Source organism: Aotus nancymaae, unplaced genomic scaffold (genome assembly GCF_030222135.1).
Source record: "Aotus nancymaae isolate 86718 unplaced genomic scaffold, 86718_ANA_hifiasm-v0.15.2.pri h1tg000062l, whole genome shotgun sequence".
Taxonomy (NCBI): Eukaryota; Metazoa; Chordata; class Mammalia; order Primates; family Aotidae; genus Aotus; species Aotus nancymaae.
In genome coordinates this window covers 28,266,322-28,287,229 of record NW_026988476.1, presented here as the reverse complement: position 1 = coordinate 28,287,229, position 20,908 = coordinate 28,266,322, and the positions used below count along the sequence as shown (strand labels likewise).

At 35.0% G+C, this 20,908-nt stretch overlaps 1 protein-coding gene across 3 annotated transcripts in view; it reads right to left on the bottom strand.

Annotated features, from left to right (window-relative positions):
• The window catches only part of ARID4A (AT-rich interaction domain 4A), a 69,669-nt gene that overhangs the window by 39,000 nt on the left and 9,761 nt on the right, over positions 1-20,908 (bottom strand). For all 3 annotated transcript variants that reach the window (XM_012450969.3, XM_012450971.3, XM_012450970.3), the window contains exons 6-11: positions 15,602-15,681; positions 15,419-15,513; positions 11,243-11,375; positions 6,614-6,693; positions 5,640-5,716; positions 5,075-5,241 (exon numbers count right to left, since the gene is read on the bottom strand). In XM_012450969.3, the coding sequence (XP_012306392.2) occupies positions 5,075-5,241; positions 5,640-5,716; positions 6,614-6,693; positions 11,243-11,375; positions 15,419-15,513; positions 15,602-15,681 (632 nt within the window). The remainder of the gene's footprint in view (positions 1-5,074; positions 5,242-5,639; positions 5,717-6,613; positions 6,694-11,242; positions 11,376-15,418; positions 15,514-15,601; positions 15,682-20,908) is intronic.

Below are 20,908 nucleotides of genomic sequence, written 5' to 3'. Positions count from 1 at the left end.
ACATATAGATATGAAGTCATTTTAGATAGGAAGTAGGCCAAAAAAATTGTGATGTCATGGATATCAAGCATTCTAAGAAGTTAGGTATGTCACAGGTACTGAATACTACTCAGTAGTCAAATAAGATCAAGACAAAAATTTGTTTGGTTTAGTATAAAAGTTTGTTGGAGTCACTGGTGCCCCTAAAGTTGTTTTAGTTGTGGGAGTGCAAGACACACTACAGTGAACTAAGAGGGAAGGGGAGGTCACGAACAGTGTATGTAACTCTAAGCAATCTGCCCATGAGAATGAAGAATGTAGTTATCTGGAGAGGAAAGCACAGAGGTTGTCCGTAGTGGAGGAAATATGGAGGGGTTGTAAGAAGGCTGGGAAAGATGTAAGCATGTTTTAAAAAGCTGATGAGAAGGATACAACCAAAAAGAGTAAGTTAAAGATGCAAGAAAGAAAAGAGAGAGTCGATAATCTGTCTCTTTTCTTGAAAGGAAGAAGGAAATAAGATCTAGAGCATAACCTGAGAGACTCATCTTATAGAGGAGGACCAAACACTATCAATTGTGCCTTGAGGGAAAGACAGCAGGCAAACAGGTTCACAGCATGCTGGCATCTGAAGCTCCCAATTTCTTTATAAAGTTGTAGTGGAGTGAGTATAGGGTCATTGGTTTAATGGATAAAATAATGATTTGCTTACAGAATTTGGGGATTGACCAATAGTGCTGAAGGCCCAGTGAAATTTGGTAATCATGAAGTGTAGAATGGTAGTATCCTTTCTATTGTATACCTACAGAAAATTTCAGAGCTCCCATAAGAGATGATATATTCACAGTAAGACACTTATATTTCAGGAAACAGTTTTAACAGCCTGCCTAAAATAAACAATTACATGATTCTTGTGTTGTATCAATTAACTAAGCATAGTAATTTTTCCCCATTTGAAAAGGTACACATTTTAATCAAGATGTCATTTAAATGCAATCGAATCCAAGATTTTTAGTATCAACTCCCTCATATGACCACAACTATAAAATGCATCGATATAAAAGTGTCTTTTAACATACATAAAAATATAGCTGTATGTAGCTCTATTTGTGTGTATATATGTTGAATCCTTATTAATCTGATTAGAGGACCCTAATTGGGCTAGAGTCTTATACTAACACTGTGAAGAAAGACTCTGCTAAATACATAAGGGCATTTTTGTTTGCTTAAAGGGCTAAACTTTAAGATTTTAGCAAGTGAGTTGTTATATATGTTTGCAAGCTAAAGTCTCAATTATTCATGGAAAGTTGGCTTTTTAGGATCTGCTTAGAAATGCTTCATTGCCAATTCAAGTTATTAGATAATACCTAAAATGTTAGCATGACATTTAAAATATTCTTTAAATTCTACCAACTTAGCATGGTTTCCCTAAGTTATGAAGCATTTACTCTAAGTTTATACCTAAAGTAATCTTGAATGACCACCAACAAATGCCTTTACAATCCACAAAAAGGCATAAGTATGCACAAATAACAGAATTTAAACATCAAAATAATATTCATGTTTCCATGAATAAACAAACTCAAGCACTTATAATTTTTTACAACAGTGGAATACAATCTTAGGCATTAAATGTACCAGTGGTCCCTAGACAATTCCCAATATTAGAGAAATGGCAGTAGTTCTTTAAAAATTCACTGAATCCAAATTTTCATTACTAAATATGAAATTATAAGAGTTTTTAAAAGGGCTCAACATATAAGCCTACTTATTATAAGCCAGAGTGATTTAAAAAGCTAAGACTAGTCACAGTCACATTCCCCTTGATACTCAGTTTTATGAACAACCATCCATTTATTTTACCCTTAGAAAACTCTCCTATATTTATCCAAAGTAAATATGTCAGGAATAAATGTATAATTAATATGATTACATATGTTTACAGGTTTTTAAAAAATCAATTTCAAAGGTGAAAATCCAGTAATATCTTTTCTAATACAAAATTTTCTTAACAAAAACATTTAAGTAATACCCATAAAAATATTCCCCAGGGCTTTTTTCAATGTAATTATTGAGTTCAAATTTAAAGTCATCAATATAGATAAAACCTACTTTCTGTTAGATCCTCAATCTTTTCCCATACAGTAACAGCCTGAGATATATATCTTGTACTCACATCCTGAACTACCAATACTTAGGAATTCAAATTAATATTAAGTGGAAAAGGTGCTCTTTTATGTAAACTCACAGAATTTCACATCTCCTTATTAAGGCGAGTTAAAATACCCAAAGCATCAAATATAAAAACAACAACGTTCACTGTCCATTAACACTGCAGAAATATCTAACACTTGTATGATTCTACTGCATATAATTTGCTTGCTATACTAAAAACACAAAATGACAGAGTATAGTATTGTTATAGTGGTTTGGAGAACCTTATAAAAGATCTTTTTGATTATTGTAATGCAACACTGAATCTTCATGAAAAGCATAGCATCATTACATTTTGGGAAGACTCAGATGTGTAATGTAATACAACAACTTAGCTTCACCTACATGGTGGTAAAGGCCCATAATGACTAAGCCAGGTAGGCCATGGCTTATCAGATTTTTATTCATTTTATACCATAGTCATTCCCTTCCTCTTTGTTGTATATAAAGTGCTTTTCAGTTTACCAGTATACTACACTTTTAAAAAATAACTGTTCAAGACAAGTTACAATGATTCAGCACAACTAAATCTCAAACCCAAGAGCAAGAAATGCAGCTGATTTTTTTCTAAAGCAACAAAATTTCACTCAAGAAAATCGTCCTGTATGGCCAGAGAAAAAGAATTAGTTTAGTAATTCAATAAAACATGCTATGAAATTGATCATCTGAAAAATAAATAACCATATGAATCAGTTCCTAAATTCTGTAATTTTGCTGTTATTTTTCAGTAGATGAAAAGCTTCTTGATTCATTTAATTTTAACAGGCTCATAATTTAGGTGACACATTTTAAGAAGATACTATCCTTGTAAGCTTCCTTACCTTTAAAAATTTATTTACTATTACCTGCAAACAATAGGTAACAGAGCTTTGCCTCTGCTCTTCATTCTTTTTTTACTAACGTATACTCCCAGCTTGAATAAAACATTACAATATTTATGAAATTAATTATTGTAATAAGAGCACTACTTACAATTTACTATTTTATAGCCACCCTCTGCAACTTTCTACAAAGCTCTTTTTACCCTCTTTGTTTAAAATTTCAGGGTTTTATAGAGGGTGGGGGGTAGGGAAAATGCATTCTGTAAGGGACACCAATTAAAAGTATTAGTAAAATAAAGAGACTAATCTTTCTTCAACATAGGGCAATATAAGATCCTAACTAATGTTAATTTAAAAAACAAAAGCTAAATCACAGATTTGCAACAGTTCACACCCTGAAAATGTGGCCTATTTATCCTGAAAACATATAATCTATAAATAAATACAGATAAAATATAAAAATCACATTTAATATTCTGACTTTAAATTCTGAATTTTGCCAAACTGTCTCATTACCATTTTCATTTCAAACTCTATCTTGTTTTAGAAAAATAGCCTTCATCCATTGATATTCTAAAAATAGACTCCTACTGTCTTTTTTACGAGAAAGAATATCGCTTGCTTATGAGTCCTTCCATATCAGCTACATCATCAATATCTAAAATTCTTATTTAATTCCATTTTTGGCAATCAAAATGGTAACTAGACATACAAAAAAAATCTTACCTATATGCTGCATTTTCTTTCAAATGCAAAGTGGTTAGATTCCCCTTCTACTTAATCAGTACAGGGTCTGGACATTTTTCAGTCTGACTTGCAAATATTTGCTTTCCCTCTTAGGGCATAGCATCCGCAGGGTTATACAGCACTACTTACATTCTCTTCCACATAAAAATCAGACATTACATGAAAGGAAAAGAAAGACAGCCCATTTCAAAGCATCTGGCAAGCCTCCATTGGCAACCTGCCAAGCCTCTGCTAAACCTTCCTGTCTTGCCGAGCATGCTCACTTAAAACCAACAGCACGTTACTATGGCAACTCTGTAGGCAGCCTGTAAGTATGAACCGCCATTCTGATTTCAGAGTGTAAAAAAAACAAATACTGCAGGGGAAGTAAAAGGAAAGAAATAGCGTATGCCCTTCATCACATATGAGTATACTCATTTCATTTCATAAATTCATATTTGTGTATTTAAAACAGAAACAAGCATCCCACATTTTTCCAGGGAAATATTTTTTATGCTCAAATAGGTCCCCCTTTTCAGTAAATTCATTGTCTTTGTCTTGCCCCTAAGCCCTTTTACCCACAACAACCAAAAATATATACTAGACAGTTTATCCTGTTTGATACAACACTGCAGAATAGACAACAGTATTCATATAAGCAATCACACGGTACTCCATGAATGATTTCCTACAATTATATGCATATTTTAAATGACATGGTAGTATCACAAAGAAAACCATCAGCACTTACAACATACAATCTAAATCTTTTCAATGATTTATCAAATTGCCAAATGAAATTTTCTTTGGTGTTTGGATAAGATTTTTTTTATCCTAATTATCCTTTAAACATTGTGAAATCTCTGAAAGAGGTTTTGAAGTTGAGACAGGCCAGACCTGGGTGCAAATCCCTATTCTACCCATTTTAGTTGTGCCAGCTTGGAAAGTTACTTAACTTTTCTGAACCTTCTTTTCCTTACCTTTAAAGTAGGGTAACAGTTACTTCATATGGTAATGAGTTAACACATGTAAAATACATAAAAATTACATTTCTTTCCTCTGGGGTGGTTTTGGAAAAGATCCAGAAAAAAACAGTTTGCACTTGTTTATTAATTAACCTAAGAAGTATTTTCTTGTAACCTCTTACCAAAAATTAGTTCTGATTTACACACCATGCTATAAGCCGAAAAGCTTTCTCAACACCCAAATCAAGCAATGCTAGAAATGGACAGAAACAAATAACACAGAATCTAAACAGAGGAAAAAATATATGAAGGTATTATTTTCACTAGAGAGTATTAAGATGTTTTTATTTGTTACAGACAAAGTACACCTACCACCTCTTCTTCTGCCTTTTTGGCCTCCTTTTCCTTCTCTTCATCATTTTCTTCAACTGGGCCATCTTCATCATCACTACTGGATGACTCAAGGATTTCACTTATATCCATTTTCCAATTATCAGGAACAACTCTAGTTTTTAAGAAGACGCCTGCTTTCTGAAGCCCTAAGAGTGAAAATGTACTTCAGCAGTTGCTATGGAATTAGCAGCACGGAACAATAGAAAAGGCATGGCATTCAGAATCAGAAGACCTGAATTCAAATTCAGCTGTCATTTATAAAATGATACACTAAACCTGAACATATTTCATAAGTTATAATGTTATATGAACATTTGTTATTACTTTATGGAATACTGTGAAAAATCATAATTATAAAATATGAAAAGTTAAACTTAGCTAATAATCACAAATCAAATATATCTAGACGTTAAAAAAAAAAATCAAGAGTGGGTATCAACTCTAAACAGTTAAAATGGCACCAGAGAATATCAGTCTGGCTTTATTTGCTACTTTCCATATACAACCACGACATAAAATAATAGGGTAATTCATCTTATTTTACCTGGTTTAGTGGAGAGCTCAGATTCTGGTAGACTGAGAATGTCTACTTCCTTAATGTCCTTTCTTGCTATAGAGTAACTAATTATAGAGAAGAAGGGAGAACAATTTTATTCAATAAAAATTATCACTTAAATAGTTCATGTTAACATACAGAAAAATAAAAACCTCAAAATCAAAATATTAACTAAAAAATGTTTTTTTCTTAGTCCTTAATAAAAGGTAAGAAGAGGTAATATAGGCAAAGCTAATTATCTTAATTCTGAAGTTTTATATACTCAATTTGGTACACTGATTATATAATCCTCCTACAGATAGTACGGGATAATTTATATCAGCATGATGTTTTCAACACTTGTAGACAACAATGTCTATTTTAATACTTCTGAAATTTATTTTTCATTTTAGTAAAAAAGCGCATTTACCAGATAGGAATATTGAAATACTTTTTTCGCCATAAGATATATTATAGTATTAAATTTTTCAGAGAACTATAACTCAAAAATTTTTAATTTCACTTTTTTTAATTATAAAGCAGAGATGAGTTTATGAAAATGTTTCTAAAAGTCTGAATTTCAATCATGAAAAAAGTCAAAATAATTGCTCCAGTAATACAGATTAAAAAATAAGCTTTGTAGTTAATAATAAATGTCACATACTACACATGATAAAAATACAGGATTTTACAATTAAGGAAAAAAATCAATACCATGCTTCGCTAAAAAACAACCACCACCAAAAAACTGTTCTTTATCTTGTTCTCACATAATGTTGTTTACAGTTTTTATATAAAATTTATCAGTGAAAAATATCCTACATTACAAAAAGTCAAAACACATGTGATCTGAGAAGGTCACAACTTCTCAGTTCATGAATGATTAGACTTTTAAAAATAAAGTTTTGGTGGGGGAGAGTTCTATCATTTTAATTCCATTTTTTTTCTTCCCATGTAATATCATTAAAGGATTCATTACTCACAATTTAGAATCAATAAATGATCGAACTAAACACTGATCCTTTTTCACTGTGATGTCATCATTACAGCTGGGAGACACTACCTGAAATATAAAGTAAGAACAGATTGATTCCTACTTCTTGTGCTCAGAAAAAGAATGTTTTTCAAAAGAACAATTCTGAATCCCCTAACTTCTCAGATTATATTTTACAAAAAAAAAAACCTTCATTATAAATAGCTTCGATTATTAATGAATTACTTACAAAAAAAGATATGCTTATATTTTGTTTAGCATATTGATTGTCTAGAAATTTAATTTATCCATAGTCATTAGATTATAAAATGAGTAATTAATGAAATACAGGTCCAGGCATAGTGACTCACGCATGTAATCCCAGCACTTTGGGAGGTCAAGGTGGGCAGATGGATTGAGCTCAAGAGTTTAAGACCAGCCTGGGCGGCATAGTGAAACTGTGTCTCTACCAAAAATACCAAAAATTAGCCTGGTGTGGTGGCTACTTGAAAGGCTGGGCTCAAGTGATCCCATGAGGTGGGGGTTGCAGTGAGCCAAGATCAAGCCACTGCACTCCAGCCTGGGTGACAGAGTGAGTCACAATCTCAAAAAAAAAAAAAAGTAAATTAAAATGTAACCAGCACTTTAAAAATATCAGGATTTATTCTAAGCTAAATAATAGTTCATTTATTGTCCAAAAAACAAAATGTATAATCTGTGATGAAAATTTGTCATATAATTTTTTAAAATATACTTGAATAAAGATCTATTTTGAAATCTGGTCATTCAAAAAAAAAACCTATGTTAGCTTTTTTTCTTTTTAACCAAGATATGTACAATTCTTAGTAATTAAAACAAGTTAAAAAATCAACAAAGAACTTAATTTCTTAACTTCTGAAAATAATATCTTAAAAGTATCATTAGTAAATCATCTCTGTATTCTTTATAGATTTTATATTTTTAAACAATTGATGAAATGTATCTGTTCAGGCTCTTCCCTAACACTAGCCTCTCTCTGCTACATTCCAGCACCATTCACAGACCTTTGTGCACTGATGGAAATGTTCTACATCTGCACTGCCCAATACAGTAGCAGTGAGTCACATGGTTCTAAGCACTTGAAATGTGGCTGGTACAACTGAGAGACTGAATTTTTAATTCTATTATATTTTAATTTAGTTACATTTAAACTTAAATGGCCACATAGGTTCATGGTTATCATGAACAGTGTATATCCAGATAATTGAATAGTTTTGGCAGACACATCAGCTATCTTAACACTAGATGGAAGTAAATATTTTTTGTTTGTTTGCTAGGTGCTGGTAATTATTATTATTTTTTTTTCTTGAGACTGAGTCTCACTCTGTCGCCAGGCTGGAGTGCAGTGGCACCATCTCAGCTCACTGCAACCTCCGCCTCCCAGATTCAAGCAATTCTCTGGCCTCAACTTCCCAAGTAGCTGGGATTGCAGGCACCCGCCACCACGCCCTGATAATTTTTGTATTTTTAGTAGAGACGGGGTTTTACCATGTTGGCCAGGATGGTCTCGATCTCTGGACCTTGTGATCTGCCTGCCTCAGCCTCCCAAAGTGCTGGGATTACAGGTGTGAGCCACCATACCTGGCCTGCTGGTAATTATTAGACTAATACTATAGCTGTGCCAACCCTCAAGGAGCTAACAGCGTACTGAAGGAGCAAACATAAAAATATACACAAAAAACAACACAATGGAGGATAAGTACAGTGATACCACTAGGCACATAATAATATGAAAACATGGAGGAGGAAGATTTCACCTAACCTGGGCAAGAAAAAGGTATGGCAGGAAAAGCTTAAGGTAAATTTTAAAGGATGAGTAGGCACAACCCAAGGTCTAAATATCTCACCTATGAACTATTTAATGGCCTTTAAATAGATTCCCACCACCTCCAGTCTTTCTAGCAACATACCACTTCCTCATTCACATTCCTAAATAGGTAGCTCAAATAACATCACTCTTTTGCAAAATTTTCTCCAGAATTATGTCCAAATTTTTAGATGAACTTTTAAAGACTCTTCTGCCCTAGATTCAAATTATGTTTGCAGGTATATTTCTTATTCCTCCCCTATTCACATGTAATATTTAGCCAAAATGAATTCCCACAGCAAACAGTTCCATGAACAAACCCATTGCTATTTTTTTAACCTATTTTTTTTGTTTCCTCTAGTGAAGCTTTGCCTACTATCTTTAAACCCTTCAAAGCTCAGTTCAAAAGCACCTGTTTTGTGAAGGCTTTCTGTAATTTCCTCAAACAAATGTAATCTCTCAGGCCAGGGAGTCCTAATATTGAACACATATTGTTTTATATTACTGTTACTTGGATTATTCTGTGCATTATACAGAAAATCATCAAATGTAAGAATAGTGTCTTACTCATTTTTTATTTTCAATATCCCCTGGTAAATTATGATAAATCTACTGAGTAAATAAAGAAATTTGTTATTTAAAAAAAAAAAAACTCTTGGAAAATCTACTTATTTTTCTATATAACTGAAAGGTTCAAAGGACTTTCAGAATTTTCCCATATAAATTATTATCTAGGAACTGAGTGATACATTTACATTCACACAGAAACCTAAAAATATACTTTCAGCTATTTACAGGATTATAATCTAATTTGGGATACATTTTGTGCCACAATTATTATTAGAGATAAGTGATACCAAAATTCAAAGGGGGCATACTTATGTTAAGAGTACTTAGGGGCCAGGCACAATGGCTCACACCGGTGATCCCAGCACCTTGGGAGGCCAAGGCCATCATTTGAGCCCAGGAGTTTGAGACCAGCCTGGGCAATATGGCAAAACCTTGTCCCTACAAAAGATACAAAAATTAGCCACATGTGGTGGCACACACCTGTGGTCCCAAGCTACTCAGGAGGCTGAGGTAGGAGGATCACCTGTGCCCAGGGAAGTGGAGGCTGCAGTGAGCTATGATCATGCCACGGCACTCCAGCCTGGGCGACAGAGACTCTCTCTCAAAAACAAAACAAAACAAAACAAGAGTATTTAAGAGAGACCCTGCAAAGAGGGTAGGACTTGAATTGAACTTTAAGAGATATTTAAGAAGTGATGAAGGAGTGGAGGAGGAAGTACAGGAGTTGGAAGAGAAGACACAGGCATTAATTATCAATTATTTTTTATTCCATTCTGAAATAATTCTTGTCTCTCTCTTGTTATTCCTTATCTGTGTAAGCAAAAATTAGCTTTCTCTACCAACTCACCTAAAACATGCCATTTCCAAAATCTTCCTTAAAATTTAGGTAAACCCCTCCTTTCCATACACCCTTTCTTAATCCATTGTGTATTAAAATTTTTTTTAATTTACTATATAATCTTTAATAACTATGTAATCTCTTAGATGTCTACAGTAAGCTTCTTGAAGGCAATACAGTTAAGCCTCATATTTGTTTACCTTCTAAGGAACTTAGAACAAAGCCGAACTCACTGCAGATCCTCAGTAAATACTAATTAATTTAAGGAAGGGATAAAGGCTTAGAGGAGTGATGTATCTTAAATATGGAGCAATTAAAGAACTTGAGTTTATACTAAAAACAGAATATAAACTAAGAGCCAGGGATGGCCTCAAACATCCATTTAAAAACTGCAAAACTGATCAATTAGGCAGACTGGCTGAAGGTTTTCTATATTTGAGAATGGGACTATCATGACTAAATTCGTATTTTAAAAAGACTTCTCAGCCAGGCACATTGGCTGTAATCCCAGCCCTTTGGGAGGCCAAAGGGAGAAGACTGCTTGAGCCCAGGAGTTTGGGACTGGCCTGGACAATATTATGAGTCTACATCTCTACAAAAAGTAAAAAATAAACAAACAGAGAAGTATGGAGGTGCATGCCTGTAGTTACAGCTGCTTGGGAGGCTGAAACAGAAGGAATGCCTGAGCCTAGGAGGCCGAAGCTGCACTGAGTTGTGCTCACATCATTGCTGTCCAGCCTGGGCAACAGAGTGACACCCTGCCTCAAAAAAAAGGGAGAAAAAAAGATTTCTCTATAAAAGTTAGTTCTGGGACCGGGCGTGGTGGCTCACCCCTGTAATCCCAGCAGTTTGGGAGGCCAAGGTGAGTGGATCACAAGGTCAAGAGATCGAGACCATTCTGGCCAACATGGTGAAACCCCATCTCTACTAAAAATACAAAAATTAGCTGGGCATGGTGGCGTGTGCCTGTAGTCCCAGATACTCGGGAGGCAGAGGTTGCAGTGAGCTGAGATCACGCCACCACACTTCAGCCTAGCGACAGATCGAGACTTCCCCTCAAAAAATAAAAAAAAGTTAGCTCTGGAAAATTAGTCTGAATTAATAGTGAAGAAAGAATTCAAGAATCAAGTTAAGGAAACCCATGATAATGGGAATAGAGGTTCAGACATAAAAAAGAGCTCAATGAAAGGTTATAGAGAATTGAAAGAGACTAGCCAAAGAAGACAGTGAAGTATTCTGGACCTGACTATGATTATTCAATTAAAAAATCTCCAATAAAGTATAAATTTGTTTAATACTTTCAAAATATTTTAAATGCTTTTAAAAAATCCACTTTAAACAAATATTTAGAGGGCTGATTAACTTTGCAAAGAAACCTTACTTACCAAAGCAGGATACCATTCAGTCCTCTCAGTTGTAGACACCACACTCACAACTTTTCCTAGTAACTCATCATTGAGACGTCGCTTGTCTTCATCTTCCTCTTCACTACTTTCTTCTTCCTTTTCATCTTCGGTACTAAAAGTTAGAATAACTTGATCATTATCCTAACACAAACTATTATTTGATACAAAGTATTGTGGATTTAATATGGTCAATTCAATTTCTAATGGATTACCCTGAAGTAGTAGCCTCTTCATTCTTACTATAATTGAAGACATGGGTCCCTCCTTAGCCTCACAGAAGTATGTAGTCCTGAGCTATCTAGGTGATTCTGAGTTCACTTCACTAGATTAATGAGTGCTTGGACTTAGGCTCTCATGCCACTGCCACCTGGGACAGAAAAACCTAATTACACCATCATTAAGTACTTATTTTGCCAAATACTTTTTTTTTTTTTTTTTGGAACACTGTCCTTCTATTTTTATGCCAGATAATATAACTTTAATTTTCTAACTGGCTATGAAGATATCTCATTAAAACACACATAAGGGTTTATTTAGGTAACTTATCTGGGTAACTAAAGTTTACCCTTATGTGTCAACAAATTTTAAGCGCATATATATAATAATTATTATTATTTTTTGAGATGGAGTCTCGCTTTGTCACCCAGGATAGAGTGCAGTGGCATGATCTCAGTTCACTGCAACCTCAACCTCCACCTCCCAGGTTCAAGCAATTCTCCTGCCTCAGCCTCCTGACTAGCTGGGATTACAGGCATGCACCACTACTCCTGGCTAATTTTTGTATTTTTAGTAGAGATGGGATTTCACCATGTTGGCCAGGCTGGTCTTGAACTCCTGATCTCAAGTGATCCGCCCTCCTCAGCCTCCCAAAGTGCTAGGATTAAAGGTGTGAGACACTGCACCTGGCCAAGCCTATAGATTTTAAAATAAAAATAACTATGTACTCCCATTTGAGCTCTTAATGAATATACATTGAATCTGACAACTTCTTGAAGATATCCTGCAATGATAATGTTTGGTATTCTTGCCATAATTACCATTATGTTGATAATGATTGATAATGTTGCAGTTTACTAAAGTATACAGAGCCATTAACTCTTATTAAATGGCTCAAAACTATTTAGCTCATTATATTTTTCTGGTTTTAGTCCTTCATTTCTTCTCCTAGACTTCTCAGCTGTGTGACTCATTGACTACATTTATTAATCCTACCTATATTTCATTTTAACATATCTTCCAATCTACTACACTCTGAGAAACCAGATAACTCACCGTGTTAAAATTATAAGGGAGTTTTCTTTTTCTTTTCTTTTTTTTTTTTTTTTATTATTGAGACAGAGTTTTACTGTGGTGCCAGGCACTGCGCTGGAGTGCAGTGGCGCGATCTTGGCTCACTGCAACCTCCACCTCCCAGGTTCAAGCAATTCTCCTGCCTCAGCTTCCCGAGTAGCTAGGACTATAGGCATGCGCCACCACGCCCAGTTAATTTTTGTCTTTTTTAGTAGAGACAGGGTTTCACCATGGTCTCGATCTCTTGACCTCATGATCTGCCCACCTCAGCCTCCCAAAGTGCTGGGATTACAGGCGTGAGCCACTGGGCCCGGCCTGGGAGTTTTCAGTATAAGTCTATGGAGCTAGCTTATGAATAAAAACTGGGTATTGAATTATTAAATGTAGATAATGTCCTGAGTACTTATTAACACTGATAAATTTATATACATTATCAGTTGGGCACAGTGGCTTATGCCTGTAATCCCAGCAATTTGGGAGGCCGAGGCGGGTCTATCACTTGAGGTCAGAAGATGGAGACCAGCCTGGCCAATATAAGAAAACCCCATCTCTACTAAAATTACAAAAATTAACCAGGTGTGGTAGCATATGGCTGTAGTCTGGCTACTCAGGAGGCTGAGGCACAAAAATCATTTGAACCTGGGAGGCAGAGGTTGCAGTGAGCTGAGATCGCACCACTATACCCCAGTCTAGGTGACAGAGTGAGATTCCGTCTCAATAAAACAAACAAACAAACAAAAATGAAAACTATACATTATCTAATCCTCACAAAATCCACAAGACATTATCGCTACCGTTTTCCTCAGCAATAAATTGGGAATAATAATATCTTGCAGGTTTTTATGAAGATTTGAGTTAATACACGTTAATGTAGTTAACTTTAAAGAGCTTAATTTTCCCAAAGTGATATATCTAATATATGGCTGAGATGGAATTTCCATTTAGGGTCCTCAGAGGTCTTTTATTACTTTCTGGTTTGCAGCTTAAGTGTTATTTGACTTTGCCTTTAAAGATATTCATTATATACTCCAGCAGCAGTGAGTACACATCTAATACCTGGATCTTGGTTTCTAAATATTATTTCCCACTAAAAGAAATGAGAAACCTTTATAGAAATGGCCAATTCCAGGGTTGGCACAGGAAAAAATTAACATGAGCCTAGGATACCTTGTCATGTCAGAAGGTGAAAAAGTGCTCAAGAAATGGTAAGGCCCTATCAAAAGAACACAGAAACCATTCTGAAAAGGCTCCCTTGGCTAAATCTGGAACAACCTGAATTATAACCCATTAAGTAAAATTAGAATCCATAGTGCTAGGAAAAGAATTTCATTATAGCTAAATGATAACTAAAAAATGTAGCAAATAGAAAATTCAGCATTTTGCAACCTTAATAGTAATAACTGATTCAGGCATGAATTATTAGTGGATGATAAAACCTGTGAATGAAGGTTTGACCAAGAATAGAATATTTAAATAGGCTCAAAGTATCTCCATGCAGGCTTATAAATTACAAAGGAAAAAACAGTAACTATAGTAATTCTGAAGTGGAGAAATTTGGTAGACACCACCTTAACCAGGTGATCAAAGTTAGTATTACCAAGTATGGGACAAACTGATGATAGTTTTTGCTGTGCTTTCCTTGAGCATACAACATTATTTATAGAGTATTACTGTCTAAAATGTATAACCTGAATCTAACAATGAGAAAACAATCCGACAAACCCGTATTTGGAAACAGGTTAAAAGACTATTGGCTTGTATTCTTCAAAAATGTCAATGTCATGGGAAAAAAAAAGACTACAGAAACTTTTCCGATTAAAGGAGACTTAAGAACCACATAAACTAAATGCAATGCATGATCGTGAATTGGATCCTGGAATCAGGGGAAGTGGGGGATGCTATAAAGGCTATCATTAGAACAAGTGGCAAAGTTTGAAATATTAACCATATATTATGATAGTAGTCTATCAATGTTAAATTTTCTGAATTTGGTATTCATACTTTGGTTATGTAAGAGCATCTCCTTGTTCTTAAGCGTTAATTGATAAAGGGTCATGATGCTTGCCACTTCCTCTCAAATAGTTCAGCAAACTAAAATTATTATTACAAAATACGAAAATAATTACTATATATAGAGAGAGGGAATCATAAAGCAAATGTGTTGAAAAATGTTAAAAACTGGTAAATCTAGATAGAGTATATAGACATTAGGCTGGGCGCAGTGGCTCACACCTATAATCCCAGCACTTTGAGAGGCTGAGGTGGGCGAATAAATCACTTGAGGTCAGGAGTTCGAAACTAGCATGGCCAACATAGCGAAACACTGTCTCTACTAAAAGTATAAAAATTAGCCTGGTGTGATGGCGAGCATGTAATCCCAACTACCTGGGAGGTTGAGGCAGGAGAATTACTTGAACCTGGGAGGCAGAGGTTGCAGTGAGCTCAGATCGTGCCACTGCCCTCCAGCCTGGGCAACACAGTGAAACTCCATCTCAAAAAAAAAAACAAAAAAGAGTATATAGACATTCATTGTATTATTCTTGCAATCTTTAAGTTTGAAATGTTTTTGAAATAAAAGATTAAAAAACATATACTTATTTAAAATAGGAAAATCATCATATCAATTAAAAACTTTGGCAAAGTAACTTAAAACAAAAATAGTATTTTTGAAATAAGAGTTGTCATCATTCCTGGGCGTATAATGGAAATAACTGAGAACAATGTCAACTCGGGGTAAAATGTCTAACTTAAGAATACGAGATGCTATGGAAAGCTTACCCAAATGAATTTAGCCATTCCAGGAAAATAACTTGTTTAATGTTATAATAATTGTAATTATAATGATACCATATATGAAAAACTCACACAGGAAGAGAAGACCTCCTTCCTCTGTTTGTCTTCTTTGCAATTACTGGAGTTCCAAAATGCTCTGGATTTGTTAATGGAAGCTGGTCAAGTGTCTGTATAAGAAACAGATTAATTAATCACATTTTACCTCTAGATCAGTACCTACAGTTCAATCCAAATAGTTCATCCATGTCATCGTACCTCACTCTCTGCAAAATGTCTCTCTCCTTTCAGACAAAGCGAGGTACGTCTCAATGTTCGCTCATCACCATCATCAAACACTATAATAAGCACAAGATATAGGAGAATTTATGCATGCTAATGAAATAAAAACTTAAGCACACAATGCTCTTATTATTAGAGCTTAATATTTGTAAGAACCATTATTTTAGTCATTTTACAAAACCTTTACAGTAAGCATATCATGCCATATTTTTCATTCCATAGATACCAAAAAGGTTAAATGGCTGCCCGTAACTGCTTACGTATCTCCAGTTGTTTTAGTGATCCCTTTTTTTGAGACCTAGTTTCACTTTGTCACCCAGGCTGGAGTGCAATGGCACAATCTCGGCTCACTGCAACCTCCACCTCCCAAGTTCAAGTGACTGTCCTGCCTCAGCCTCCTGAGTAGCTGGGTTACAGGCATGTGTCACCAAACCCAGCTAATTTTGTATTTTTAGTAGAGACGGGGTTTCACCATGTTGGTTAAGCTGGTCTTCAACTCCCCATCTCAGATGATCCACCCACCTTGGCCTCCCAAATGGCTGGGATTACAGGCATGAGCCACCATGTCCGGCCTGTTTTTTTTATTTCTATCACTACAGAACCACCTTCGTAACCCATTAGCAACCTAGTCAAAACATAAATATTAAATTAACTGCAATCACAGAAGAATGAACAAAAACCTGATTTTAAAAAAAGTATTATGGATTTTTCCACTAAAGCTATCAATAGTGTACCCCTAACTTCCAGAAACTGACTCCTGGTAATGCTACTGAATTATTCTACTGCTTCTAATTATTTGCACAATAACCTACTACACATTTACTGGCTGCAATTCTAAAGTCATTAGATACAAGTTCTTTCTTTTGTTAGAAAAGGATATAAGTAGTTTATTTAAAAAAAATTTTTTTTAAATAAACTAGAGACAAGGTTTTCCTATTTTACCCAGTTTCGTTTCAAACTCCTGTCTCAAATGATCGCCCTGCCTCGGCCTCTGAAAGTGCCTGGATTACAGGCATCTGCCACTGTACCCAGCTGAGTAGTCAGAAATAAAGGTTGAAATAAGGAAAAGAAAGATATGAAGTTTTTAGAGTAGGTATGGTGGCTTATGCCTCTGGTCCCAGCTACTGGAGAGGTCAAGGTGGAATGGCTGCTTAAACCAGGAAAACCAAGGCTCAAGCATGGTTACTGAACCATGACTGTGCCACTGGGTGACAGAGCAAAACCAAGACTCTGTCTCTAAACAAACAAAAAAAGGATATAAAGTCTTTTTAAAAAGAATCTTAAAAAAAAAACAAAACATCATTACATAGATGCTTTCTCAAGTTTTTTACTTTTACTACATATTTTTAAAAATCATACCACTTGTCCAGGCACAGTGACTCACACTTGTAATCCCAGCACTTTGGGAGGCTGAGGCAGGCGGATCACCTGAGACTGGGAGTTCAAGACCAGCCTGACCAACATGGAGAAATCCCATCTCTACTAAAAATACAAAATTAGCTGGGCATGGTAGTGCATGCCTGTAATCTCAGCCACTTGGGAGGCTGAGGCAGAAGAATCGCTTGAACCTGGGAGGTAGAGGTTGCAGTGAGTCAAGATCATGCCACTGTACTCCAGCCTGGGCAACAAGAGTGCAAAACATATATATTTAGTACTAATTTTCATAATTCCACATACTTTTCTATTGTAACAGAATAGGTTAGTATTAATTTTAAAAATTCTATATTACATTCATTTAATATATAAGAATCTTTTAGCTACCTATGAAATTACAACCCTGAATTATTTTCCTAAAAGGTTGTTTTATTAGCAAACACTTTGCCTTTAAATCCTACACTTACCTTTAATGAATAAATTTTTCAAAAAGAAAATTATATAAAAGCTTTCAACAGTTAAATATTTGTCTACTTCAATCAGTTCTCCCTGTTAGACTAAACATACCTAGCTTAGATTCTCTTACATGCAGGAGACAATGTGGAGAAAATTAAAAACTCCTGAAGCACATACTCAAAGAACCATGATTCTACAAAAGCAGCTGTGCTATAAACAGTCAATGATCCAGAAATTAATGACTAGCTGCAGGCATAATGACAGGTTAAAACACAACATCCTCCAATGATTACATCACTGATCTACACTTGAGTAATAGTGCACTAAATATTTAATATAAAAAATTATGATTCATATAGTGTCAAGTCTAACAAATCACTGTTCTTTTAAAATTTTTAAATCATGAAATTATCACAAACCAAACAATGTATTCTTGTCAGTACTAGTGTCTGTAAGTATAAAATTTCAAAAAGAATAAAACCATAAAGGTTTTCACATTTTCTTAAAGCTTATAATACCAAAGATGATGATACTAAATACACACACATTTAAATGGAGGCAAGAAGAAGGAAAATGCAAATGTAAGACCAACACTGCCAAATTTATATAACAACATGTTTTCCATAGTGTTTTATCATTAATCAATGGCAACACTAAACCAAAATGTTCTGATGAAAAATTTCAACAATTTCAACATTTCAAAAATAAATTTCAGCAATTTTTGAATTTGAACAATTCAAAAATTTCAATAATCACTTCAAAATAAAATCAGATTTTTAGAGGGAAAAATTCATTTCACTTCAATATACTTTATCATGGATAGGAATATTAAATAAAAACAAAGGGATTTCTTAAAAGGGGATTATAATACAAACAACTATTTTACAGTTTTATATAGGAACGCTCCCAACTTTAAGTGAATAAAAAAAAAGAAAGAGTTTAAGATTTATTTATTTAGAGACAGAGTCTCGCTCTGTCACTCAGGCTGGAGTGCAGTAGTGGCATGATTTCGGCTCAATGCAACCTCTGCCTCCCGGGTTCAAGTGATTCTCGTGCCTCAGCCTCCCAAGTAGCTGGGATTACAGTCGCATGTCACCAGGCCCGGCTAACTTTTGTATTTTTAGTAGAGACAGGGTTTCACCATGCTGATCTGGCTGGTCTCAAACTCCTGGCCTCAAATGTTTCGCCTACCTTGGCCTTCCAAAGTGCTGGGATTATAGGTGTGAGCCACTGTACCCAGACTAAGATTTTTTTAATTCACAAAATTATACAAATATGCTTTTGAGTACTTTATAAATTCGTTAAATTATATAATTTTTTAAGATTTTCTGAAAATTACAGGTGCGAGCCACCACACCTGTAATCCTGGTGCTTTGGGAGGCCAAGGCAGGAGAATCCCTTGAGGTCAGCAGTTGCAGACCAGCCTGGCCAACACAGTGAGACCTTGTCTTTACCAAAAAAAATTTAAAAATTAGCTGGGTGTGGTAGTATGTGCCTGTAATCCTAACTGCTCCGGTGACTGAGGTAAGAGGATTACTTGAGCCCAGGAGTTCAAGGCTGCAGGGAGCTGATTGCCACTGCAGTCCAGCCTGGGCAACAGAGTGAGACTCTGTTTCTATACAAAATTAATTTTTTTTTATAAAACCAACATTATGAACTTATTAATCAAGATATCCTATCAATGAATAAACTATGGTACGAATAGTAGGAAGAGGAAATATTTCTACTGCTCAAAAATAAAAACAAAAGCATCCCCTTGAGTTGGTGCTATTTATTGTTCAACATTAAAGGGGAGTCCAGGAGCAGTGGCTCATGCCTGTAATCCCAACACTTTGGGAGGCTAAGGCGGTAGGATTGCTTGAGCCCAGGAATTCAGGGCTGCAGTGAACTATGAATGATAGTACAACTGTACAAAAGCCTAGGCAAGACCTTGTCTCTAAAAAAAAACAGAGCAAGACCTTGTCTCTAAAACAAACAAAAAACAAGAAATAAACCATTAGAGGGTAAACTATTACCAGATTTTTAAAAAACAGAGTCACACTATATCTATAATCTCTTTCAAAATTGATTAATAAAGATTAACAGAAGGGAAATTGATACCTATATTATGTAAGAAGCAGTTAGGACTACAGGCACATACCACCACAGTATCACCGACTCTAATAATAACTTCAGATCACTAATAATCCTAACTCCTATATGATCCAAACCAGCAATGTGGTATCCTCTTTGTTTCATTTTTAATTATCTGACATAATTTCTGGTATCGCATGAAACCAAAAAAGGTCATGGAGGTCATAAACACTTAGAACAATTTTCTGATTATACTCATAATACTTTGCTCGGAATGGAAATCAAGAAAAATTCCAGAAAAGAGCAATTAAACCCAATAGGTAGTAGGTACTCACTGAAAGAAAAATATGGGATGTTCATGACCCAAGAGGTTATACATTTCATTGTGCCATATTTTTAAACCAACTAGTAATTCTATACTCTGATCATTCTTTATGTGATCCACTTCCTTCAATATCTAAATGTTCTTTACAGCAGTGCTATGTTGAGTTTTCTGAATGAAACAGTGCCTTTCAAAATCTTTTCATGAATTTCCTTTATGCACATAAGTGCAAAAATCTTTAATATTTTGAATTTGTCTCCCAAATAAAACTGTTTCTCCCTATTTGTATAAGTGTGAACTACTTGCCTCAGAATCACTGACATGCTTATTAAAACATTCTTGTTTTGCCATCCCGAGGCCTACTAATTGGAGAGGCTTAAGGTCGTGAAATCCTCATTTTTCTAAGCAAGCACCAAGTGATTCTTATGTACACTAATGCTTGATACCTCAATTATACGCAATTAAGATGCTAAAGCTCTTTGAGAACAAGAATTATACAATTTCTTCTGTAATTATCCAACACAGAAAATCACCACAGAAAATGCTTAGTAGTGACTAGTTTTCAGAAACACTAAAATGCTACTCATGTAGAGGACAGAGGTTGCTATTCATAATTGAATAATTACTCTGGGATGAAGAAACCAGAATGAGAAAATCTGAAAAGTATTCCTTCTGTAGAGCATACACATTTTATCAGTAAAGCTTTACTGGTAATATGAGTATAATCTTTATAGTGAGTGCAATATTAATATCTGAATATGCATCATATATTTTCTGCTGATTCTATACACATCTGTAATTTTTATCAGGTCTTTAACAAAGCAAAGTTGTATTTACTTATTCTCTAAGAGTTAACATTAAGCTTAGTTTTTATTTGTTTGTTTTTTTGCGACAGAGTATCGCTCTTGCCCAGGCTAGAGTGCAATGGCTCGATCTAGGCTCACTGAAACCTCCGCCTCCCGGGTTCAAGCGATTCTCCTGCCTCAGCCTCTTGAGTAGCTGGGATTATAGGCACCCTCCACCAGCTAATTTTTGTATTTATAGTAGAGATGAGGTTT